The sequence below is a fragment of the Pteronotus mesoamericanus genome, unplaced genomic scaffold, assembly GCF_021234165.1.
Source record: "Pteronotus mesoamericanus isolate MK-2021 breed Mesoamerican mustached bat unplaced genomic scaffold, CSHL_Meso_final scaffold_85, whole genome shotgun sequence".
In the NCBI taxonomy this organism is placed as follows: domain Eukaryota; kingdom Metazoa; phylum Chordata; class Mammalia; order Chiroptera; family Mormoopidae; genus Pteronotus; species Pteronotus mesoamericanus.
Genome location: NW_026555329.1, coordinates 2,318,159 through 2,343,974, shown reverse-complemented (window position 1 = coordinate 2,343,974; position 25,816 = coordinate 2,318,159). Strand labels below are relative to the sequence as shown.

Below are 25,816 nucleotides of genomic sequence, written 5' to 3'. Positions count from 1 at the left end.
AAAACTTTACACATTGAACAGTGGCAGCAATCTGATTACTTTCACGAAGGCAGTGTTTGGGAAATATTTACCACTGGATGTACCTGACACCAGCAAACCCATCCAACCATACTGGGAAGATCTTAAACATCCCTGCCAGAGGTGACACGTGGAATAGTTGAACTGGCTTATCTCTATAGTTAAAAAGAAAAACCTAGAATTTTTTTTCATCTTTCTCTTCTCCACTTCCCTACAATGATTACTTAAAGATCAATACATGGAAAAGGAAAATAATCCCCCCAAAAAAGAGATTCTAATGGCACCCACACAGATAATATAAATGCATAAACAATAAAATATTGTTTAGCTATCCAGTTGCAACTCACACATGAGGCATGGTTCCAGTTGCCTTCCTTAACACACTGTTCCCTTTCTCTCATTCTCCCACCCTTCCTCCTTAGCTTGTTTCCTCTCTCCTTAGTTTTTATTCCAAGTGTATTTTTAAAGAGTATTTTCTGGAGAGAAGTGGCTCTGGCATGTGTGGATCCCACCTTCCACAAATATGTCATGATCAAATGACATATTCTGTACAGTTTAGCTGTTCACTTAGAGATTGTAGCATTTCTCAGTGTAGAGTTAACAATAAAAACAATGAAAATTTCCCCAAAACAGGAACATTTTCATGGTACCAATGAACATTTTCTTGCTGGTGGAGGGGTAGAAGAATCCTGTCCCTTTGGGGGGGGAGTTTCCATTTCCTTCCTCCCCTTCCCAGCTCTAAGAACTCTTTGCATTTAGAGGATGGCTGTTTCAGAAAAAGCATTCTGTGTTTGAAAATTGCAGAGAATACATTTTGCAAGAAGTGCCTGTGTTTGCCCTTGTTCTGACACACTTTAGGGATCATTATGGGTACTAAAAAGGAAAAAAAAATGGCAAATCAAAGTCACTGTTTTCAAATAAAGGAAGTTTCCTGCCACTTCTCTTGCCTTTCAAGGTACAACGGAGCATTGGAAACTTGCTACGTCATTTCTTAAATGTCCACTAATGAGTTCTGAGCTTTTTTTATTTTGTGGCACACCCGTAGACTCCTGGTTCTCCAACACGTAAGGTGTTGGTGTTTCAGTAATCTAAGCCTATTTACCTGCTGCTATTCCCTCAGAATGGGAGCAATAATTCAAGATGAAATACAGCATGTATTACTCTTGAAAAGAGGAATTTTCTATCCTTTTCTCCGTAATTGAGGTCATTCAACCACTAGGGTTCACCTGGAGTCCATACCGTGATACACGCGTCACTCCAAGCCATTTTATCTTTTGTGCTGATAGTCAAGATCGCAGCTCTAACATTGACATCAAACTCTGTCTGGGCAGATGACTAAGAGTGCTGCACAACGTAAACTTTTGACCCTCAACTTTTTGACCTGCAGTTGCAACGCACTAACCACAAAGATATACAAAGCTGTGCCTTTTCTTTCAGGGAGAAGACCCCCAGCCCCAGGATCTCAGGGAAGCCCTATTTCTGCCTCTTAGAATAAGAGGGTACACTGGATAATTTTGTGTGTTTGTGACTGTATTTTCTGTCATACCTCTTTTTTTTTTTTTTTGTCAGCACTTAAAATAGGGATGAGATTATTTTGAAGTCACTCATCAGTACATTTACGAGGAAAATTGGGAGCAGGGCGGGGAAACCTCACAAATAGCGAGAGAAAAAAGATGGGGAAAGCAGGTAATGGAAGTTAGAGACCTTTTTCTCCTTTATTTAAAAATAAAGACGCAGCCCTAATTGTTGGGCAAGCTGGCCCAGGCAGACAAGTTGACTGTGAACTTGTACTAAAGCGTGCTCTGCTGGCGATTCCTAGGGTGTGCAGATTTATCTTCTCTGCATTTACTTAACCCGGCAGTGAACTGCGCGGGCGTCATTTGTTAGGTGATGACAGACTTCACCTCTAGCAAGGGCTGCTTCACAAAATCGCAATAATTACCCAATAACCTTCATAACAAATATTATTATTGAAAGGACTGGTTTGTGGGGAGGGGACATGGTGGGAGAAGGAAGCTTTCTTTGTGAAAAACACCAAACAAAACAAACCTAGGCAGATCTTCCAGTTCTGGGGGCTTTGAATGGCTAGGACTGAGGTGCCCCACTCCAATGTGGACTGGAGCCTAGGCTGACCCCCTTAGCCCTGTCTGGATGCCCCATTTACAGTTTTATCATTGACTGGGAAAAAATTCTGCCCTAGAAGCCAAAGGGATGAAGCCACAGTGCTCTGCACTCTCCACGATGGACAAACCTCCGACAGACCCCAAGCTAAGGCGGGGTAGAGGCTTCGAAGGGCAACTTTTACGCTAAAAGGATTGTTTTCCCCTTTAATAGCCCATCTTTCAGGATGTAATTTGCTCTCCCCTTACTAATTGTTTGGATATAACACTCCTCAGATCTCAACACATGAACATGACTCTGTTTCTGGTAGAAAATTCTGTCTTGCTCTCCCAGAGCTGCCAACAATGAAGCAGAGGAAAGAGCAGAAGAAAAGGAATCTTGGCATAATGTTGTGAAATTAGACCATGGAAACCCTAACAAACCCCTAAGTGAGTGTGACCAGAAGCTTCCTATTATATTTATAGTTCAGGAAATATTGTCTCTTCGGCTTGTAGAAACAAACGGGGCCCTGCACATTTCGGACACCTTCTCCTTTTACAAGACAAGAAACACAGACAGACACTTCTGCCACTGGCTGAGGCTGGATGTCTTCATAGAGCCCTCAGGGAAAGGGATTTTCTTTTTAAGTAAGTTTCTTTGCAAAAACAACCTAAAAGAATGCCTGAGAAGAAATAACTTATCTACAAAATGAGCAGATAACCAGCCATCCTCTTTACTATGCTTCCTATGAAAATAGGAAGAAATAAAAAAAAAAATTCCTCCAGTAATGCTCACATGGGTCTGACTGGACACTGTGTTTTTTTCTTAAAAGTCATTGAACTCCATGTGAGTTGGCCTGCCCATGAAACTCTAAAGTTTCATGAAGACTACAACAGACAGAAATAAGCAAGCTGACAATATTTATAGCCTCTAATTCTTTTAAATCATGGGAAAGTTTCTCTATATTGTGTGATGCTGGATATGGGTCCAGCAGCCTTTCTGCCCATTCCCACACCCAGGGTGGGAGGTGGCCACAGAGGGGATGTGGCCGCTTCCTCCAGGCGAGTAACTCAAGTGAATCTGCCAGCAGCCCTACAACTCTTTTTTCTGCTACTAATTTTAGTCACCAAGAAATTACTCAAGCAAGATCACCAAATGAGCAACTAAAATCAAACCTTCCCTCAGTATTTTCCAACAGAGAACCCAAAACTCAGAGCAGCAAAACGGAGACTCCAGAATTCTTACAGACACTTAAAATAATAAAAGAGAACCCAAAGAGAGTTTCTATTTTGGTTTCCACCCAGATGCAGACATTCGCCTGAGTGCTGAAATAGCAGTGCTCACTTTAACAGGTTACAAAAAATGACTTCAGGGATTTGCCTTGCCACTCACTGTTCAAGAGAAGTGGGAATAGTGGGAGGGTTTCGATTTTTTAGAAAACTTCCCAGGTTTTGCTTTTTGGACCTCTGACTTTGGGGACATCTGTTGGACTAATGTTGAGTGCAAGTGGCCTCTGGACAATAGAGTATGTTGAAATTCCAAATCTATACCTAAAATTTTTTCACTGTAAGCACTTAGTATGTATCTTTACCAATTAGCACTTGCAGAAAACTACCCAGTTCCCAAGAAGGAAAGCATTTGGAAACAGAAGATCCCCTTTTTTGTTGTTTGTTTGTTTTTGTTTCATTTCTAAGTTGGAGAGTCTGGATTAACTCCTCAGACAGGAGAGGGGGAAATCCGCTAGGTCCCCTGTGGGTACCCACCCAGAGAAATACCCCTGGCCAGGCCACAGGGTCCCCAATCACCACTTTGCCATTGAAGAATGTGGGGGCGTGGGGGCTTGGGGCCAGAGGGGGTGGCTGAGGCCAAGCTGGAATTGTACCCAGGAAAAATTTATTTTACCTTACTTCACCCGTTGGTGCAATATTGAGGACTGTTTTGGAAATCATAGATTATGTAAATTTCCTGGGATCAAACAGAAAGAGCAACTAACAAAAGAAAGGCGGAAATCTCCTACTGACAAACGACCAATTTCTTCCCTCAACTACCCTTTATGACGTGTCAGGGAAAACAACCTAATGGCTCTGGGGACTTTTAAGTTGGGCATTGAAGACACCTCGATTTCCCCCCCAAACTTTAGGGCACAGTTTGGAGGAATTCTCCCTGTATGTTGAGGGAGAGTCAATGTCTCTAATCTTTAGTGCTATCTAGGGGGACGCCTAAATTGCCTTTTGAGGGTCCTGTGCATAGATGTTTTAATTCTACAAAAGAGGAGAGGAAAAGGAAAGAAGAGAGAGAGAAGAAAGGCAAGGCGGAAGAAAAGAAAGCGCTTTAGCTCCTTTCATTTAGCCTGGGGATTCAAAGACTAAAGTTAAATCCGGCCATAAAGTTTATTGCTTCAGACTCACAGGCGGGTGAGAACAGTCCCACCGAAATAAAAAGAACGTGCAGGCCAGCAAGGTTCAGGGCCTGGTCCCGGGCGCGGGGGAGGGGGTGGAGAGCCCTCCCCACAGGTGGGGTTCCCGCGGTCCCCAGCGCCCAGGGCTCGGCCTGGCAGCCCCAGGGGCTCAGCCTGGAGGTGCGGCCCGCGCCTCGCCGACCTCTGCCACCCTCCGGCTCTCGCGAGCCAGCTTGAAACCCGGCCCCGAAGGCAGCCGCCTCAATTCAGGGCTGCCAAATGACCCAGGCCTGCGAAGACATATTGCCACAGCCCCAGAAGGAATCCCGCCAGAGTCCGCCGTGGCCCAGCCCGGGCCTTTCTTTCAAACTCCCAAGCTCGGCGCGGCCCTACGCGCCCGCGGCCCGCGCCCCCCTGCCTCCCAGCCCCCACCCCAGGGCTCCGATACCCCCAGAAGAGCCGAGAGCCGCCAGCCCGGAATGGGGGGCCGCCCTGCCAAGTCCCCACACACAGGCCCAGTCGCACACAAAAATCATCTTTTTCTGCACGCCGCCGGCGAGAGCAGCGGAAGTCATTAACATCCGCGGTGGTGCAGCAATTAAAGTTAGGCCTGGGGATGCGGCGCGGCCACAGGCGCTGTTCACCGTGGTGACTCCGCAGAGCAGGCTCCTGGCGCTGCTCAGGGGGGCAGAGGGAAAGTTTGCGCTCCCCTTTTGAATTTAGAGGCAACTTCAGAGTTACTGAACCAGCTAGAGAGAGAGAGAGAGAGAAAGAAAGATCCAGGAAGAAAGTTTTTAAGAGTACAAATAAACTTGAAAGCGCTCAGGAGGCGAGCTTACCTTAACACGGAGGGAGCCATTTTTCAGAGAGTTTTGAGAACTTGTGGTTTGGACACTTCTGGACCTAAAATTGACAATTTGAATGACCAAGCGGCACACGTAGCCTGCAAAAGAGTCAAATGGAGTCCAGCGTCAGTGAGATTATATGTTATGTGGTATATAATGTTGGATGTCAACTCCCCAAAACCATAAAACTTACTTTAATGGCCCCACGTGACGTTTTATAGCCAGTGAGCCGATCTGTCTGTGCTATGGATGATTTTACGATCTAATTCATAGACAAAACCCTATTCATTTGGCACCCAAATGTCATATAGCCGGAACTGGGGCTTATAAAGTTTACTGTTTTATAACTTTTAAAAGGAAAGACGGCATCAGTGTAAGCAGTCGGTAAATGTGCAAATCTCTAGTTGCGCTTTAGCTGCTCTGAGGAGTTTCCCAATCGAGCTAGGATGGGGTAAGTACCTTCCATTTGTAGCAAATTAATTGTAGCAAAAGAAGCCAACTGGGTTCAGGGTGAGGAATGGGAAGGGGTGCCTGGCTGGGTTAGAGGCAGAGGGTTTGGGGGCCACAATGTGACATAGCAGCCTCTTCAAGTGGAGCCCACGATGGCCTTAGGAAGCAGGCAGCATCTGTGTGGGCCTGTGGGCTACTAACAAAGCCCTGGGCTTTTCTTCCCTTCTCTCTCTTCCTTTTTTTTTTTTTTTTTTTTTTTTTTTTTTTTTAACCCAGCAAGTTAAACTTGGTTTCCTCAGTGATGGGCAGGTTGGGCTCAAGCTTTGGAAGCACCTACAGCTTTTCCACCTTCTGCCCTGAACTTTCTGAAAGGTCAGAGTTAGGGAGGCTGTGGGTCAGGGTGTTGGTCTGAGGTCTCCTTGCACAGGCAGGCTGCTCAGGTAACCTCAGACTCACCGCTTCCAGGACTGGACAGATAGAAAGAAGAGCAAAAAGAGCCGCTCACTATTTGGCACAAACCAGACCAAGAGAACTTACAATAGAAAGTTTATTTTTTGTTTCCAGTCAGTATTTTTTTCCTTAAAAACAAATACAAAAAAAAAAAAAAAAAAAAGCTGATCACAGTTTGCTTAAACAGCCAGACTTGGACAATATTTGTAACTTTGTTCACAAAAACATACATCACTGAAGCTGCGCTTATAAGAGCCACTTCCAGAGTTCGTGCAAAGGGTCCTACAAAGGCACGCAGGGACACACCGCTCGGAGTCACAGTTTTTGTCACAGAGTCACTAGTCACTACACGTCAAACAAGTTAAGTTGTGTCTCATCAAGTCACCTCTACAACAGCATTAATTACACAAGGAATATAGGTAGTTTGAATAAAAATATCTTTAACAGCTTGGAGCTATTGAGACAGGAACACTTCCACTCACATGCACAGTTAAACAACTGGAGTGCAACACACAACATTGGCACTAAACGGGGTCGAAGGGGGACTTTTTTGTGTGTTTTTTCTCTTTTCTTTTCTGTTATAGTTACTTCAAGTAACACAGCTTGCTTCATATAAATAAGTTAAAACATCTATTTTTTTTTCAAGACAAAGCCATTCAGGACAAAGAGATGAACAGAAAGCAGATCTACTTATACAGGCGCTATAATGGCAATAAACAGGCTCATGATTAAAAGATGAATTAGGGCAACGAGAACAGGGCTTCTTCACAGAAGGAACACAAGGGAGTTTCAGAAAGTCACCTTAGTACTGACACTATGCAGGATCCGCTAATACTGCTCAGTACTTTAAACGCTCAAATACTCAGGGGCGGAAGGCCCCTCCCGCCGCCGCCATGCTCATGCTTTTCAGCTTATTATCTTTTTTCCACTTCATTCTCCGGTTTTGGAACCAGATTTTAATCTGTCTCTCGGAGAGGCAAAGAGCATGTGCTATTTCAATCCTTCTTCGGCGGGTCAGGTAGCGGTTGAAGTGGAACTCCTTCTCCAGCTCCAAGGTCTGGTAGCGCGTGTAGGCCGTGCGGGCCCTTTTGCCTTCCGGGCCGCCTATGTTGTCTGCAACAGAAAAGTCAGCGGTTTAGCCACCAACTCCTGAGCCTCTGGCCACCAAAGTCGGCCAACTGGACGAGTCAGGGTCCTGAGTAAGGTACAGGGGAGAAAAGCTCAACAAGTCCTCCCTCCTCGGCCGCCCACCCTTCCCGAATTTCCTTCCCTCTTCCTTTCTAGAGAGAAAACAATACAATTTGGACTCTGGGAACAATCGGCCCATCCGAGGCTGGAGACACGACCCGGAGGATCGCCCAGCTTCCCCTCGGCCCTCTCCTGCCCTCTGGCCCTGCCCCTGGCGCCCCGAGGCGGGGGCACAGCCCTTCCAGGCTGCCCACCACTCAGAAACCCACCAAAGCAAGGCCCTTTTCTGAGCGCCTAAGTGGCCTCCAGGTTACCCTCCCTTAAAGTTCCAGCCCCAAGAGCCGCCTCCTGTTCCAGCCTGCACGCTTGGGGTCCCTGCTTTCTTTTTCTTCCCTTTCCTTTCCTGCTTTTCCTCCTGCCCCCAAACTCCAGAATCCCGCCGGCTCTCGCCTGGATTATTCCTCTCCCCCCCTCAAGCCCCTTTTCGGGGACTCTAATTAGTAACGCTGTTTCCCCAGCGTAGCCCTCCTCATAAATTATCCGTTCTGACAAGCCCGATTCACAGCCCCTACTGCCATCCTCTACCTCTTCGCGCCCTGCTTGGCTGGTCTGACCCAGGAGCGCGTTCCGAGGCGCTGGGGTTCGACATGGGTTTTCTCCTTTCCCCCCTTCCACCGTCTAAACTTGACTATCCAGCGGCCCATTCCCCCAACACACTTGCGAGCACAGGGCTCTGCAAAGAACAGAAGGAGGATGGAGGAAGGCAGGGAAGGAGACCGGCGGAGAGAGGCTCCACGGGGCTGGGAGAGGCGAGACCCGGAGAGAGACGGGGAAAGAGGGCGTTAAAGCAGGGAAGGGGACCGAGAGCCGCGCCGCCCCTGCCGCGTGGATTTAGAAAAAGGCTGGCTTTACCATGACTTATGTGTAGCTTGCGCATCCAAGGGTAGATCTGGGGTTGGGCAGGCGGCGCCGGGCTCGGCTCGCTCTGCGCGCTCGCCTGCTCGCTGCTGGCGGGGGCGTCCTCCTCGGCTCCGGACGCCGTGCCAACCCCCTCTCTGTTGCTGATGTGGGTGCTGCCGGCGTTGGCCGAGGCGCCGCTGGAGTTGCCCAGAGAGTTTTTCCCGCCGTGGTGGCTGTCGCTGCCGGGCGAGGGGGCCACGGCGGAGCAGGGCAGCGGGTCGGGCGGAGGCGAGTGCGTGGACGTGGCCGGCTGGCTGTACCTGGGCTCGGCGGGCGCCGCGCTGGCGCCGGCCGCGTAGCTGCGGGCGCGCTCCCCGGAGCCAAAGTGGCCGGAGCCCGAGCGGCCGACGCTGAGATCCATGCCATTGTAGCCGTAGCCGTACCTGCCGGAGTGCATGCTCGCCGAGTCCCTGAATTGCTCGCTCACGGAACTATGATCTCCATAATTATGCAACTGGTAGTCCGGGCCATTTGGATAGCGACCGCAAAATGAGTTTACAAAATAAGAGCTCATTTGTTTTTTGATATGTGTGCTTGATTTGTGGCTCGCGGTCGTTTGTGCGTCTATAGCACCCTTGCACAATTTATGATGAATTATGGAAATGACTGGGACATGTACTTGGTTCCCTCCTACGTAGGCACCCAAATATGGGGTACGACTTCGAATCACGTGCTTTTGTTGTCCAGTCGTAAATCCTGCCTGATGACCTCTAGAGGTAAACTCGTGCACTAATGGGGGAGTTGGGTGGAGGAGAGAGGGGTGGCGCGCGCGCCCCGGGCGCGTGCCCGCCGCCCGCCGCCGCCGTTCAGTCGGACTCGAGCGCCACCCGCTGGAAGCAGGGTGCATCGCTCCGCTTCCGACCCGGGGCTGCAAGGGCCGGGGTCGAATTGAGGTTACAGCCCATTATAGCAAAATTATTGCATTTCCCTCGCAGTTCCATTAGGATGTACCAATTGTGAGGCCGTCAGCTGCCGATCGCGTGCCCGGCGAGGATGCAGAGGACTGGGGGGGAGATGGAGACTTGGATTTTATTTACAACAACTTTATTTCCCCGCTGTGCAGCCCCTCTTATTTTTGTATCGAGGTTGGGGCCGGTTCTGCCCGTCGTGCCGGCAGCTCTGAAATTTGAAAATACAGATATCACCTTCGGGGAAGGGGGGGAGGCCATTTAACCAATTGGAGAAATAAATCCTGCCCACAGCAGCAGCTACAATTACGGCTCTGTTTTTGCGAGCGCATGAGGGACAGTGTCCCTGCCGCTCTTAAATGACAGGCGTCTATTAAAGATAGCTTTTGTGTAGTGTTTCTCCGAGGCGAGGTCAAATTCCATACACTTTTATAACCAGATTCGATTTTTCTTTCGGGTAAATATAGCTTTCGTGTCATTAGTTTCCTATTTGATTTGCTTTAAGTATCCAGCCTGGAGAATCTTCACCACTGGGTCCTTTTCCTGGAGCCAGCCGGGCCCCAAGTCGGAGGGTCTCGGTGAACCCAGCGAGTGGGCCCAGGCTCCCCACAGCCACAGAAGCTTCTTGGGGGCTGTGGATCCGTGGGCCGAGTTATTAGGGTCTTGCTTAGACCTCCAGGAGTAAAACGAGGGCGTTAATAGAAGCATTTCGTGGCCGTGCCTAGTATCTCCGTAGTTCTTTTCCTGGGATCTGAAAGATGAAAGTAAATCACAAATATAGCCGAAAGGCACGGGAGGATTTCCCCGCTGGAGGCCCGGCGGAGCAGGCACCCCTGGCACGCTTGGAAACCGTGACTCTTGCCGCTCCCATGGCCCTGGGTCCCCTTCTTAGGTCCTGAAAGCTGCTGTAGTGGCAGAGCCAGCACTGTCGGAGGCGGGGAGCCGGAATCCGGAGCCCAGAGCCTACGGGAGCCCGGTCGCTCCCGGGCTGCAAAGTTCCGCCCGTGCCCAGGTTGACTGGTCTCGGCTGAGGCTTCTCCTCCACGGACGGTTGCGCGCGGGGCCGAGAGACTAGGCTCTCTCGGGGCCCCCTTTGTTCCTCCAGCTTCTTCCTGGCTGGGGGCGGCCTGCGAGGCTAGCCGCAGTGCTAGGGCCCCAAGCTTCAGGCCCCCTCTTTGCAGTGGCCGGAGTCAATTTGGTGGTGCCCTTCGGGACTTGGTGGCGAGGAACCGAGGTCAAAACCCCCAGACACCACAAGCGGCTCGGTCCCGGGGTTCTTCCCTCTCCAGCAACCCCGCGTCCCGAGCCCAGGGGCACGCAGAGGCTCTAGCACAAGAGCCGGGGACGAATTTGGGGCTTGCCCTGGGATCCGGAGAGGGCTTGGGCAGCCTTGGAGAGCAGGGTTGTGTGTGCAATGCGCCCCGCTCCACCGCTGGGATTGGCTGTGTGTGTGTGTGTGTGCGTGCGTGTTTTTCTTTTGTAAGAAACAAATGCTCAGGCGTTAGCAAAGCTCCGGGCTCCCCTGAAGCTCCGTAAACCCCCCGAATGGTAGCGGGCGGGGAGAAAAGTTGGGGAGCAGGCGAAGGCAAGGGGGCAAAGCCGAGGGAGGTTGCGGTACTGGCCTGGTCCCTGCCCAGGCGTCTACTCGCCCGCCTTTGCCTCAGCTTCCTCCCCGCTGGGCTGTGTGGAATTGATGAGTTTATTTTCCTTTTTCCACTTCATGCGGCGGTTCTGGAACCAGATCTTGATCTGGCGCTCGGTGAGGCAGAGCGCGTTGGCGATCTCGATGCGGCGGCGCCGGGTCAGGTAGCGGTTGAAGTGGAACTCCTTCTCCAGCTCCAGCGTCTGGTAGCGCGTGTAGGTCTGGCGGCCTCGGCGCCCGTGACTCCCGTACACAGCACCTGCAGGCAGAAACGGCCAGACGCCGGTGAGCCAGGATCCGGGCAGCCGAGCCAGTCAACCCCGCGCCCCGCGCCCCTGGCCCCTGGGCTGGAAACCACCTGCCTCCACTCCAGCCTCTCCCATTAAGTCTTGGGCCAAAAGCCGGCTGGACGGGAGAAGATTATTTCACACCAAGAGAGATGTTTGCCAACTAAAACTACTTGGGGTGGGAAGTTATTGTTTTTGAAAAATCTTCTCTGGGTGGGAAGTTATTGTTTTTGGAAAATCTTCTCTGTTAAAAAGCCATTATAAGCAAAAGACTATAATGAGCATTCTTAACTCTGGATGCCTAAGTCTTCTTCTGTTGGAGCGTGGTGTCTGTATGTCTGGGAGTGGGGGTGTGGAACCCTGTGAGTAGGGTAGACACTCCAAATCCACAAAGGGGTTTCTGTGAAGATGCTACTGTGGCCAGCCATCTCAGGACTCAAAGTGCTTTGGGGAAAATTAAAAATTGTCAACCTTCTCAAGTCTTTGCAAGTTCCCTCAAATTGCATGGCCCTTCTGAGAAACACAGAGCTTCCTTGAAGAAAAAAAAAAGTGGATTTTAAAGCAAAAACACTGTACATTTTAAAATGCGCATTAGGCGCTGTCCTGCTCCAAGGATTTCCTGTGGAGTGTTTGGAAACTAGGGGCAAAGAGATGGAGCTGTGGGCCATCTGTGGTTCCTGGAAATGTGGGACTGGGGTGGGCTATCTGTTCTGGTGCCGAAGGGGCCCATGGGTGGGGGCTCCCCCCAAGCTGGGTGTCTTAGACGCAGGCAGGGTCTCAGACAGAGGCAGAAGTTGGCTGTAAGTGAGCAGTTAAGTGGAAGGGGGAGGAGGGAAGGGAGGAGAGAGAAGAAACACTGAGGTTGGGGATGTGGCCCTCCAAGGCTTTGAGGTGACCCCGGAAGAGGCCCAATAAGGGCCTCTAGCTATATGACTTTCTGAAGGGCAGAAAGGAGAGAGGGGTGGGAGGGGACGAGCAGTTATCAGTGATGGGTGCAGAAGGCCACCTGGGCTTGGGAGTCTGAGCAGGGAGTCACCAGGGTGCAGGGTGGGCAGGAGCTCCCTCCCATCCAGCCTGGCTCTCCTCAGGATGCCCCTGTTCCCAGCCTTACATAGCATGGCAGTGACCCCCCCCCCACACACACACATACAAACATGATCCCCTAAGGTGTCACCTTACATGGACACTAGTGCCCTGCCTTCACTCTGCCATGGCTTGATTGCACCACTGGGAATGGGATGGGGGTTTTTAAATCTCTTTTTTCCTAAAGCCAGAGAAACTTTGTTCATTCTTTCTGTCTTCCTATTTCCACTGTCGACTTTCTCTGTCTCTTCCTTCCTCCTTTCCTCGCTTCCTTCCCCTTCTCCCTCCACTCTCTTGGGGCGGGGGGCGGGGGGTCTGCTGCTGCAGGGAAATGCCTTACCAGCGCAGGAGTTCATCCGCTGCATCCAGGGGTAAACAGGACTCGTGTACTTCCGGTCGGTGCCTTCGTCATGGAGGGCTTTGCCCGGCACGCTGCTGCTGTCGGGTTTGTACTGTGCTTCGGGAGAAAAGTGCAGGTAGTCCCCGGGGCCCCTCTGCTTGCCACTGCCCGAGGGCGAGGCGCCACTGAGGTCCTTATCAGAATAGAAACACGAGGCCCCGTACTCGTAGGACGCCCGGTTGCAGGCCAGGACCGAGTTGGACTGTTGGTAGAAACAAGGTGAGGTGTACGTCTTGTCCGGGAGGCTCGACGCCCCGTACGAAGCCGGGAAGGGCCTCAGCGCGTCATAGCCGGCCGGGTAGAGGGGCAGCTGGCCCAAGAAGGAGTCCTGGCCGCTGGGCAGGCTCCCGGGGAAAGTGGGATTCACAAAATAAGAACTCATTTGCGCGCCCCTCTGCAGGACTGTGATTTGTTGTGTATTAGTACATCTGGCTATAACTATTAGTAGTCATCGAACTGGTTTGTTTCTGGATGGCCGAACGCCAAAAGCGACAGCAGCAAATCGCACCAGCTGACGCGGCGGCGGCCAATGGGAGCGAGCGCCGGAGCCCGCTCCCCGGGGACCGCGGCGACCGAGGCAGCAAAGTTACAAACAGCCCCCAGCCCGCCCGCCCGCCGCCCGCCCGGCAGATTAATGGGCGCGCACAGCCGGCCGGCCCGTCTCCCTTCCCGAACGCCAGCGGCGGGCACTGCCCGGGCAGGAGTGTGAGGATCCGGCTGGGGCTGGGGCGCAGCTCCCGGGCCGCCGCCGCCAGGCCCCGCCAGGCCTCACGCTCTTTCCTCCTCCCCTTTTTGCCTTGTTGGATTTTGCTTGGTTTTCTTTCCAAACAGGAAACCTGACAGCCCTGCGCCCCGAGGGGCGGTGACAGGGATGGCTTTGCTCTCTGTGGCCTGCCCTTCTGGCAGGGCCCAGAGTTTGCCCCTCCCCCTGCACTCCTCTACCCGTGGGTGCGGGTTCCGGAGCTGGAGAAGGGCTCCGAGAAACCAGGCCCGAGCTCCTTGCTCCGCACCCTTGCGCCTTAGGAATTGGTGCATCCCCTCCTTCTCTCCTTCCCCACGCCTATCGAGGGCCTAGGCCTACCAGCTGCCGAAGGCGGAAGGCTCACCTGGCGCTGACCAGGACGCGGCCAAAGGCACCCTCTTACCGCGCCCTCCCCTCCTCCCACAGACAACACATCTTTGAGTCCGACTCCCTCCACTCCAATGGCCACCGACTGCCTGGCCTCAAAGCACCTCCACCTCCACAAGCTGAGCGTCCCCGTTCCACCTTTGAAACCAAGAACTGATAGGCCAGAAACCACTGGTTTCTCCAGGAAAGGGGCCTACGGAGGAGTGGCCTTGAGCCTGAGCTCTGAAGCCAGCTGCGGGACCTGCTCTCCTCGCGCAAAGCCCCGGGAGTCGCCCTCTGCCCCGTGGACCTCTCAGGACTGAGACGCATCTAGGTAGAGAATCTCTGTCCTCATTCCAGAGGTGCGACCGACTCAGGGTCCCTGGCCCAACCGGTCAGTGAGGGCAGTCCCCTGGGCCCAAGTCTGCGGGGATAATTGATGTGCTTAGTGTCTGGGGAGCCCCACGCTGCCGAGCACTGTCCTGGAGTGTGTCCTCTTTCCTGCCTTGCCTGGGACGGGTCCGCGGCCTGCCCCAGAGAGTCGCTCCTGAACGGGGACCAGTTGTCTCACCAGCTCCAGGAAATCGTCTGAATTGCTTTTACCGCAGTCCCAGGCCCTGCCTCCCCCAAACAGGACATGAAAAGCCTGTTCTGGGCTGCTCTCTCTCGCCTGAGAGGTGTGTCTTTGAGAGAGTTGACTTTCACAGCGCATGGATCAATCTCATTTTGTAAAATGTGATCTCTTTCCAATTGCATTTTTACGACTGTATTTTGGGGGCTTGTAAAACCCCTTGAGTTAGCTTTAAAATCCTCAATTCTGTGAAGACTGAAGAAAGACTATTTATATGGTTTGGTTGAGTTTCTGGAGGGTGTTTATAAGATCTGTAAAACTCTGGCAAATGCAGAGAATGGGGTTCAGGACTTGTGGGGGTGGCAATGGCCCCCTAGGAATCTGGAAATGATTTTCTTAATCTCTCCCTTGATTTTCCATCCCCCACCCCCACCCTCACTTCTCCCTAAAGGGAACAAAAATGGAAAAGGACTGGGCTAAGGTCGGCTGGGGGCACAGAGCCCAGCGTACACTCTTGAAAGAGGCTGTTCCCACCCCCGGGGGCTGTGCCTAAAAACCTTCCGGCCGCGCCCCAATCAGTCTAGCTGGGAAAGTTTCTCCTTTGCACATAGGAAAATGGACCTGGGAGGAAAGGGTCGCATTTTCTATTTCCCTTGCATTTCTTCAGGGAAAGGGTCTGATAGATGAGAATAAAAACTCAAGAGTCAAAATATTTTAAGGAAATTATTTTTTAAAAGCTATGTTCCAAGAAAATCATGTTCAGTTATTGTTTCTTAAACAAGACCATCAGATGACAGTGATTTCAAAGCAAGTTATTACGTAAGATGGGAAAAAAACGTTTGGAGATGTTGACAAATGATTACATTTATAATTTCTGCTTCGTTCCTCCAGGTCCCACACAGTGTTGGGGTTGGTGGCAGTTTACTACTGTTATTATTGTTTGTTATGTTTTGACCTGGATTCTCAATCTACTACGGGTCCCAGCCGACAAGAGAATTTGATTTCTCAGCTAAGAGCCAAAAAACATTATATTTCAAATTTCTATAGGCACTAAGATGGAAAATATATTAAATTGAAATCTATACATGTTAGCCAAGGCTTGTAAATATCATGTTGGCGGCTGCCCAAATTTATTTCTCCAACCAGCGACTAGAGAGAGAGAGAGAGAGAGAGAGAGAGAGAGAGAATACTCAGGCAAGAATAGGAGCCGCAGGCGTCGGAGGGGGCCTTTCCTGGGGTAGTGAGAATGGTCATCAGTGCTCTCTCTTCTCAGTCAAAGCCACACAGAAAGTCCACTTACCTTTCAGCTTCTCTTCAAAGGGGATGGGATGGAGAGCAGGGCCCCACAATCCGCCCTTTCCCTGGGCTGCCCACTGAACTCCTCGGCCTCTGCCAGCCTGGAGGGCGACCTGCCGGTGTTGGGGGGGGGGGTCTTGAAGGCCATCTCCTCCGCCCCGATCTCTAGCCCAGACCAGAGCCCACAGCACACAGGTGCGGCCTGTGCCTGTCACCGGCTCTCGCCTGGAGCCAAAGCCCGCCTTCCTTGCCATAGTCAATCCTCCTCAGGGCCAGCCAGGCCTGCAGGCCTCAGGACTACCAGTGGTCTCTGTGATTTCAAAATCCCAAAGCGCTGCGTTCCCCGAACCAGCGTGCGCCCCCAGGGCGCCTTGGGACGCGCAGTTTGGACAGAAGCAGCCATGACGTGCCAGGCGGCCTGTGCAACCAGTCTCCATGGTGCAGGGGGGGAGGGGGGACCCGAGTCTAGTCGGGCGTCCAGCTCCTGTCAGGTGGCCAAGGCGGGGGAGGTTCCCGGCCAGTAAGGCCCTGGGAGACCGCCCCTCAGGTCCTCCCTCGCCCCCCTCTCCTCGGCCTGCTTGGGAATCTGCGAGGGGCCCGAACAGCAGTCGCGCTAGGCTGTACGACGCGGGGCTGCGGCTGGCGTCGGTCCCGGCGACGGCCACAGCGTGGCAGCAGCGAGCCGCCCGGGCTCGGTCGCAATAAATAATGGGCCCGCGGCAGCCGCAGTCAGGCCGCCCGCGGCCCTGCAATGCAAATACGCCGCTTTATCTGCCCTGAGCGCACCCAGGGCGCCCGCGGGCGTCCCGAACCTCCATAGCCAGTTCTTCAGTACCTCATGCATACCAAGGTAGTATCTTAAGGTGGGGAAACAACAACGTAAACCAAAAAACAAACATAAAGAACTGGAGCCCAAAACCTCAGGGTGGTTTCAGGTCGCTGTCGCAGGGAGCTCCCGGGGCAAATCCCACCGAGAGGTACCCAGACCAAACCGTGTTGTGTGCCACTGCGCGACGTACAGCTGACCCCGCGGTCCCCTCCGCCGCCTCCGCCCGGGATGCTCCACAGTCCTCCCCGCCCCCCGCCCCCGGCCTCGCCGAAGGTGGGAGAGCGGTCCCCGGCCCACGGCGCCGAGGTGCGTGGGTGGGGGTCCCGGGTATCGCCCAGACTCGGTTGGCGTCCTCCTTTCAACCTTAGCCCCGGGCGCCTGCCCTTCGTAATAACACCACTCAACCCTCTGCACCGAAACTTCCCGCCAAGCAACACCCAGCCAATTAACCCCATCCTCTCCTCCAACACAGAATTCCACTCGCGCGCCTCTTCCCTCTCCCCGCGCTCTGACATCGCTCGCATCGGAAAACCGCGTGGAAGGAAGCTGGCAATCAGCAGAGGACTCTGGCTGAATTAGTAAGTTTTTGTTTGTTCCCCTCCCCGTCTCCCCTGCATTCTACCTTTCTTTCCAGAAACCAGTTCCCACGGAAGAGAAGGTGCTGTGCTGATGGTATAAAACGCCTGTCGATCCATTCACTTTGCCCTCACTTCTTCCCACCTTACCAGGTCGGGATCTATCCCCGGTCGTTGGGGAATTCAATCGAACCAAGTGTATCATTAATGAAAAAAGAAAAAAAATCCAAACCCGAGAGGCTGGGGTTGAGCGCAGGGTGCAGGGCCATTTCCTTTGGGGCTCGGCCAGGTCGCTGGGCCCGGGGAAAGGGACCTCAGTGCTCCTGCCCCCGTGCCAGGGCGCTGTGCCACCGGAAGGAAGGCGGGCATTCTCTGCCACTGCGAGCCAGGGAGAGCAGAAAGGGAGCGTGTGTGCGCGCGTGTGTCTGTGGTGGCGGGGGGCTATCGTGTCGTGTGGTGAGGGGGCGAATGTGGACGGTGAGTGTGGGTGACCGGTAATGCGCCCCTCCTCAAAGCCACCCTGCGGGCCCTCTCCCACCCCCGCCGGCGCCGGCTGCCATCTCACCACCTTTGCTCCTGTCTCCCCACATGTCTCACCTTCAGATGGCGGCTCCCAGAAGCTCCTGCCCCTCTGACAGCTGTCGCTTGGGCAGCCCGGGGAGACGAATTGTCCTCCTTCCTGGTGCCAGAGGACGCAGGAAATTAGCCAGGTTGCGAGTTGCAAAGCGGCCGCCGCGGCGCCGGAGACTGGGCGCGCCCCACCTCCAGCTGGAGCAGCCAGGCCCGGCCGGCCCGGGGCCTCGTCTCGCTCTCCATCGCCGGACAAAGCGCAGCCGAGCCCGGCTGTAAGGCAGAGCTCCGAAGCAGGCAGGACGGAGCGGAGCAAAAGAATGCGGCTCTATTCTCGCAAGGGAAATTATAAAAAAGTTCATGTTCACGGTTCCCATCCACATGACCGACAGCGGCCAATGGAAGGGCCGAACAACTCATAAAGTTGTATTGCAAAGTTGTAAATTTTCATAAACAACAACGGATTTATGACCCTTTCCCCATCTCTAAGAGGAGGCAGCTCTTACACCGGCGCCATCTTACCACGGAGGCCGCCCCGACTTGGGGCCGCAGGTTTTACAGACCCAGTTGGGCCGGGTTTTATAAAAGAGCAATAAGAAGCGGGCCCAGCCCAGGCAGGAGACTGGAGTCCTGGTCCTCGCCTGTCTGGCTCACGCTGTTGTGCGCTGTCCCCACCGCCCCTTGCTCCTTCTGCAGCCCCTCACCCTTCCCGCACCCAGGCGCCCCTGCCCAGGCTGCGGCCGGGGTCCGAGTCTCTTGCCTCTTCTCAGATCTCCACGCTGCGGTGCTGGACCCTCACTTAGTCTGCATGCGGGGTGGGGGCTGCCTGCGTCAGAGGCCCTGAATCCCACCTCCCAGCCTGGCGTTAGGTTCAGGGCTCATGGAGAATTCGGGATCGGTGGCAGGGTGATACCCCATTGCAAGCCCACCTCATAGCCTTCGAGGAAAAAGCAGATTTTGTATTCGCTCTTGGAATTTATGGAGGTTTTTAGGGCGGTTCATGGAATATAATGTATCAACCCAAGATTTCGTTTTCAGAGTACCTGGAAAATGTTTGTGCGCACACACACACATAAACCAGGCAAAAATCTCCACCCAGAGACATGCATACAAACAATTATGGCCACACAGAAATGCACACACTGAACTATGGACACAGAAATACATGCAATTATTTATACCCAGAAAAATGTTCATTCCATTACAGACACGGAAATACACATAAGTACGGACTCATCTAAAACTGCATGCGGACGTACATAGAAATACATATACGAGAGGCACACACATACGTATACAAATCCGCACTTTAAAAACCCACCTCCAAAAAGAATTTGCCCCGCATACACACCAATTCATGGACACCCAACCCTTGGACCCTATTTGTCCTTCCACTTTTGCTTCCCTAAACCCCCTTTAAACACACACACACACACATGTGCACGCACACCAACACACGCACACAGCCAGGGCTTGCTTTCCAGCCATGGCCACCCTCCTTCCCAGCCCTCCTGTCCCCAGAAAGAGCAGCCCATGTTTCTTTGTCACCAAGCATCTTTATTTTTCTGTTACATAAAACACCGTTAGCTGGGCCAGGCGGGAAGCATACCTTCCTGTTCCTGGAACCCCAGGCTAGCGCTGAGGGGTACAAGAGGGGACGCAGGACAACACAGGAGATGAAGGGCACTGGAGAGGGCATTGGCTCTCCCCACCTGCTATAGAGTTAGCTCAAGACAACACACCATGCTACAAAGTCACCCCAGTAACACATCCTTCCCAAGTCAAGACATTGCCTTACAAATGAGCTCCGAGACTATATAAATGACAAAAAAATCTTGTTCAAATATACAATATTTGCTATTGTAGGAAAAGTCAGGGTGTACATATTCAACATGGCTGGGCAGTAGAACACAGGCGCGGGAGGGGGCAGGGAGGGGCAAGGAGGCTGGGAGCATCTCTGCAGTCCTACTAAGCAGAGGCTAACTTGGGAACCTGCAGCGAGCGTGGGAATGCTCCCCTCCAGAAGTGGGGGGGGGGGTGATGGGCCTGAACTTGGAGTACCCAGGCCAGAGAAGAGGGGTTCTAGGTTGCAGCACTTAGAATGCTTTGGAATAAATATATTATTTTTCAATTTAAATAGAAGCCAATGCCCTGGACCCCAGACCCCAGCACCTTCTCAGCGCAGCCTCAGGGACCCCACAGGCTGCCAACTGCAAGCAGCAGGGGCCTGGCCTGGGACGGGGCCGGCACTAGGTAGCAGGCAAGCCAGGGAGCACAAAATAGGTAGTTTGGGACAAGTAGGTAGTACTGAGAGAGTCAGGTCCTTGACGGTGTGGGGGAGGTGCTGGGTGTCTGCCAGTGTTGGGACACTCGGGGCTTCCTGGGAGCGGAGGCCCGCTGGGACTGGGCCCGTAGGTAGTTTGGGGGTGCCTCTCTCCGAGGCCTGTGCTAGGTAGTATTTTGGCCATGCCAGCTCAGAGCCAGCCGGCCTGAGGATGAGGGGGTGTCTGCTGGGGGTCCTCGGAGGCAGGGAGGATCCCCATGGGGACCCAGTCTAGGCGGCTGCTGTCCAGAAAAATTGGAAGCTAGAGTGGGTGATGGGGTCGATGGGGTTACAGGTTGGGGACTGTTGTTGTTTTTTTTTTTTTAACATTTTCTTTTTATTTTTCCACTTTTGTAAATAAAATCGGTGAGTCTCTAAAGACGCTTTCCTGACTGTCTGGTGCAGCCAAGGGCCGGGCTGGGCCCCTCATTCCTCCTCCTCCTCCTCGTCTTCTTCATCGTCATCCTCATCCTCAGCCTTGTCGGCCGCAGCGGCAGTGGCTGCTGCAGCGGGCACGGGGCCCTCGGGGGCTGCGGCTGCGGCTGGACCCTCGTCCTTATGCTCTTTCTTCCACTTCATGCGGCGGTTCTGGAACCAGATCTTGATCTGGCGCTCGGTGAGGCAGAGCGCATGAGCGATCTCGATGCGGCGGCGCCGGGTCAGGTAGCGATTGAAGTGGAACTCCTTCTCCAGCTCCAGCGTCTGGTAGCGCGTGTACGTCTGGCGACCCCGCTTCCTGTCAGGCCCTGCAAGCAGACATGGGGATATACGGACACACGGACAGACAAGCCAAGAGGGACACAGACAAGACATTGCATTAGCCAGGCCATCGTCCCAGAGCTCCTACCTTCCTCCCAGCCCTGACCTGCGGCGCGTTCCCCTCTGCCCCGAACTGAGCTGGGGGAGGAGCGGGAGTGATAGGGGAAGACCCCAACTGCGGAGCCAGACACACAGGCAAGCTCCCTGAAGAGGAAAGGCGCAGAATCCCAACTTTACAACCTCCCTTTCCAGCCGGTTAGTCTTCCACAATGTCTTGTTTCCCCCTGACAAAGGGAAATTGTAAATATAGAGTGTGGGCAAGTGGAAGACGCTGCACTTTAGCCATTCAAAGACGAGACGGGCCGCTTCCCGCCTGGCCAGGCAAGTGGGCAACCTTCGCTGGTCCGCACTCTAAGGGCTCCCTTCCTCCCCAGCAGCTCGCGCCCCCATCCCCAGATCTTCCTGGGGATTCCGACCCTCTGTCCCGGCTCCCACCCCCACCCCAGCCTTTACAGGGCCCCTGGCACAGGGGCGTGGGAGGGGCCCTGCAGGGCTAGGCTAGTCCTTCTTTTAAGAAAGAAAAGCCAGGCTGAAAGGAAAAGGAGATTGGAAGGAGTGAGAAGAAAGGGAGTGAGAAAGAGAGAGAAGAGCGAACAAATAAACTCAATGTTAAAATTCCAAGGCAAATGGAGTTAAATAAATTTACGAGGATTGAACCCATTAATTGGGTCATAAAAAGTTTTATGAGCCTCATTTACATACAATGCTACGGGCTCTCCACGCTATGGCGCCTCGACTCTAATTAAAACCAGAAAGGCAGCGCCGCCAGGAGTCACGGGGCCGCCGGCTCGCAGCCGCCTGGCTCCCAGCTCCGCGCTCCCCAGCCCCGCGCTCCCGGCTCCCGGCCCGCCCGCCCCTCCAGCCCGCCTAGCGGCTGCGCCTACCTGAAGACCTCATCCAGGGGTAGATGCGGAAATTGGCCTCGGCCGGACCGTGCAGCGTGCCTTCGTCCGCCTTGTCGCAGGCGCCTTTGGCGAGGTCACTGCAGAGTCCGGGGATGTTTTGGTCGTAGGAGGCACAAGGCAGGTTGCCGTAGGCGTCGGCGCCCAAGCCGTAGCCGGACGCGAAAGGGCTCTGATACAGGGGGCTGTTGACATTGTACAAGCCCGGTACGGTCGAAGCGAAGGCGCCGGCGCCCGCCCCGTAGCCGCTTCTCTGCGAGTTGGGCGCAAAGGAGCAAGAAGTAGGCTCGGCATTTTGGAACAGAGAAGCCCCCGCCGTATATTTGCTAAAAAGAGCGTTCACATAATACGAAGAACTCATAATTTTGACCTGTGATTTGTTGTCCGGCAGCTTTCAGTGTCGGTTTTACGAGGTAGCGTGATATATGATAACATTACACCCCCAGATTTACACCAAACCCCATTTTCTTTTGGACGGAGCTCGCCGCAGCACGTGACCGCCCACATGATCGCCTCCGCCAATCTCAGCAGCCCTCACAGGTGGTCTCGCTCTGCGGGGCCCGCAGCAGCCTAGAATGGAAGGGGAAAAGGCTCAAATATGTGGCCAACAAATCTGCCCGCGCCCGGCCGGCCTGGCGCGTCCTGCGGGAAAAGGACCCCAGCCTCCGTGGGAGCGCTCAGCCCAGTGCCAACCTGGACGCCTGGCCTGCAGAGGCTGCGTGGGGCCGGGAGGGTGCTACCCGTTCTTGCCTATCACCAAACTCTAGACCAAGCCAGCGGGTCCTCTCTGCCCCTCTTCTGCCCACTGACCCAGCCCAGGGAGAGGCTCTGCACCCCGGGCACCCGCGCGCCCTACGGTGGCCTGGTGGACGAGTCGCTGCTCTGGGTGAATGGACTCTTTGCCCATGTCTCCTCCCACCCGGGTCCAGCGGGCGATAGGCCGACTTGGACTCCGATCCAGATGGGGCCGGCGCAGCGTCGCTTCCAGCTGCAGCGAGAATGCCACAGCAAACTGGAAGCATGTGGTTCGAATAAAGTCAAGGTCTCCCAGCTTCCTTTCCTTAATCAGGGGCGCACTGTTTATCCGCCCTAAAGGAAGCAGTGAAGTATTTATCTGTTAATGAGCCTCATTTGCCAACAGATTTACTAATGTGGGATTCCCTTCCCTCCTTTTGGACACTGCTGGCCCCTCATGCTCTGTGCTCTTGGCTCCTGAGCACCTGACTGGCAGCCCGAGAAATGGCTGGACACTCTTTTGTCCTTCCCTGCAACCCTGGATTCTCCCTGGCTGAAAGAGAATGGAGTCTCCTCCAGATTGCAGGAGCCTCAGGCCCTGCACCCTTCCAGGTACCGCTTGCGCCCTGAGGTTTCTGGTAGCCTCCTTGCGGCCACCCCTGGGCCTCCAGCTTCTCCTGGGCCTGAGCGCCTGGAAGCAATACATGCTTTAGAGCCAGTTTGGAGAGGAGAGAGTCGGGGGCCAGGTGCCTGGGGACTGAAGCCTACTCTGGGTCTCCATTTCTTTTGGAGACCCCAAAGACAAATAGAGAGCGCCCTCCCAAAAGTCTTCATCTTTTCAAAGACCAGCTCACAGAGAGTGGAGCTCCCAGTAGGCTCACTCCCTCCCATCCAGACCCCCACCTGGTGGAGCTTACCTTCCCAAGCCTCTAAACGCTGGGCAGGGTTGGAACGGCCAAAGCCCCTGCCTGCTGCTCACCACTCCTTGGAGGGTGGTGGGGTGAAGCCTTCCCCTAAATGCCTCATAAACGGCCCCGGCCGAGTTGGAAGCCTGGCCGACAGGTCAGTACGCCTTTTACTGCTCAGCTCTATTGCACACCATAAACCCGACCTCACAATGGAATTGCCCCGGAAATTCTCCTCTAAATTATAGAGTTTGGTTCTTCATGTACAAAGCGCTTCCCCTCACTTTCAGAGGATCCAGCCCGCCCCCCGTTCGCCGCACCCTCTCAGGGGGTCCTAGGAGCACAAAGGGTAGCAGGAGGGTTCAGACCCGGGTGCAGCGGAGCCCCAGCTCTGGCCTAGTGGACGGCCCAGGGTGTGGATGGGAAGTTGGGGGCTGTAGGGACAGGTGGGGCCAGGGTGGTGTCCCCTGGAGATCCAGAGGTCTTGGGGGGGCAATATCCGGGGTACCCTTTATGGCAGAGCAGAATGATAGCTGTCTTGGTTGGGGATTTGAGGGGTAAGTCAGGAAGGGAAGAAAAAAAAAAAACAAATATCCAAATAGCATCCATTTCTAGAAGAAAATAAAAACCTAAGAAAGTTAAAGGAATACGGAACAAACAAGAAGAAGGCTGGGAGATCAAAGAGGAGGATTTAGACAGCTTTAGACCAATAAATTGTTCCTCCCCTGACACAGAGGAAGATGCAAAGGGAACGACGCGGCCCGCTGACCGCCGTCTGTCTAGACTCCGGTGGCTCAAGCGGCCGACAGCGATGGCGTTTCAAGTAGAACCTGTCCCCTGTCCCGAGTGAGCTGACCCGATAGACAGAGCAGGGAACGATTTCGGGGAGCGCGGGAAGGAATGGAGTCCTGGCGAAGGGCGCTGGAGTCCACGCCACAGGCTTATCTCTGCCGGGTTTTGTCCCATGCAGGTCCAAGCGGTCCTGGCAGGACATGCTGCCCCTCAGCCTGGGCCAAGGACGATCTAGATACTGCCCGCAAGGCCTCTCTGGGCCCAAATCAGCCAAGTGTGTGGAGTCCTGCGGGTGCTGAAACCTCCCTTTCGTTTCTTTCTTCTCTCTCCTCTGCCTTCCGTGGCAGCATTTTAAAACGAAAAGGCTGGACAGAATCAGATTTTCAATAAGGCCTCTTCAACTGCGTGTTCTTGAGCCATTAGTTTCCTAAATATTTGGCTAAGTAGACACAAACGTCGTGGGTTATATGTGATAATATTCACAGAAATACTCGTTGACGATCGGCCTGGAGCAGGCGCTTGTAGGCGGGGTTCTCATCTGCCCCTATGTCTTTAGATAAAGACATCCTCCACCGCTCTCCTGGAGCTGGGTTCCTATGTACCAAGAAGAATGTGTTCCCTTTGCTTCTTGGTACCAAACAGTCCTCAACATTTCAGTCCAGCTAAGAATGTAAACCCCGCTCGGGGACAGCGATTGGAGCCTGCGAGAACCAGGCGACTAGCGATTTGCTTCTCTAAACATTTCTACCCGCACCCCTCATTCGACCTGCGCATCGGTTCTCCATCCAGTGAGCAGTCTGCAGTCGCTGCGCAGGGACATATCCATCCTGACAAGTGCAAAGGAGCTCAGGCTGGCGCGGGGTCTCGTCTGAGCGGCTTACAGAGAAGCCCGTCCTAGGCAGCGGAGCAGGGACAACCGCTTCCCAGCCGGCGGCAGGCCAAGGGCAAGAGAGGCCCCGCCTGGCCATTCCTGAGGCCTCTGAGATCCGTGCCAGCCAGTACCTCCCTGGGGCCTCCGTGACCTGGGGAGAGGAGTGGTGGCCACCGAGCTCCTCTGCCATTTATTTGTAGTTACATAAACCGAGCTTTCTATCTGATGCTTGGATGCACAGCCACGGAGAGCATTTGGGAAGTTATAAAACCCTCCTTACAATCAGATTCGTGAAATGTTGTGCATTATGTAAGGAAATACAATAAAGGTGTGTGTCTGTAATACCAACATGTGTATATAAACAGAGAAAAAGGAAAGAGAGGAGGAGAGAGAGAGAAAGCGAGAAACACCTGGGAGAGATGTCAGCCAAAATCCAGTCCCCAGTTTTATAGCATGTACAGGCAGAGATGCAGGTTGTAAACATTTTGTGGGCTTGGCAGAGACTATTACAACCCAAATAAATGCACCGCGTGCAGTGTTCACAGGGCTCTGGGGTGCTTCGAAGGGTCCTCTGTTTGCTTTTGCATTCTCCCTGGGAAACCATTCTGCACCCGGGGCTGACCCTCGCACCGCAGCTCTGCGGGCACCGCGGCTCTGCGGGAGCCTCCTGGAAGTCTCCAGGCACATTCGACACTCAGGGCTGGGCTCAGGCTGGGCCTTGATGAGGGTCCCGTCCGTCCTCCTGGCCTCCTGAGCAGAGGACGCCAGAGTCGCCTCAGCATCTCCCCTGA

General features: G+C 53.7%; 3 protein-coding genes across 3 annotated transcripts; all 3 read right to left on the bottom strand.

Moving 5' to 3' along the window:
- Positions 1 to 6,436: 6,436 nt before the first annotated feature.
- On the bottom strand, positions 6,437 to 9,332 carry HOXA5 (homeobox A5). Its single transcript, XM_054564373.1, has 2 exons — positions 8,362 to 9,332; positions 6,437 to 7,374 (listed from the first exon to the last, which is right to left on the bottom strand). The coding sequence occupies exons 1-2, from the start codon at positions 9,254 to 9,256 to the stop codon at positions 7,124 to 7,126; spliced, it is 1,146 nt and encodes a 381-aa protein (XP_054420348.1). The 5' UTR covers positions 9,257 to 9,332; the 3' UTR covers positions 6,437 to 7,123.
- Positions 9,333 to 10,766: 1,434 nt separating this feature from the next.
- On the bottom strand, positions 10,767 to 13,162 carry HOXA6 (homeobox A6). The gene is made up of 2 exons (XM_054564394.1): positions 12,670 to 13,162; positions 10,767 to 11,218 (listed from the first exon to the last, which is right to left on the bottom strand). The coding sequence occupies exons 1-2, from the start codon at positions 13,109 to 13,111 to the stop codon at positions 10,959 to 10,961; spliced, it is 702 nt and encodes a 233-aa protein (XP_054420369.1). The 5' UTR covers positions 13,112 to 13,162; the 3' UTR covers positions 10,767 to 10,958.
- Positions 13,163 to 19,235: 6,073 nt separating this feature from the next.
- HOXA7 (homeobox A7) lies at positions 19,236 to 22,250 on the bottom strand. The gene is made up of 2 exons (XM_054564348.1): positions 21,705 to 22,250; positions 19,236 to 20,747 (listed from the first exon to the last, which is right to left on the bottom strand). Exons 1-2 carry the CDS (start codon positions 22,081 to 22,083, stop codon positions 20,428 to 20,430), a joined length of 699 nt encoding a protein of 232 aa, XP_054420323.1. The 5' UTR covers positions 22,084 to 22,250; the 3' UTR covers positions 19,236 to 20,427.
- Between the last annotated feature and the right edge of the window lie 3,566 nt (positions 22,251 to 25,816).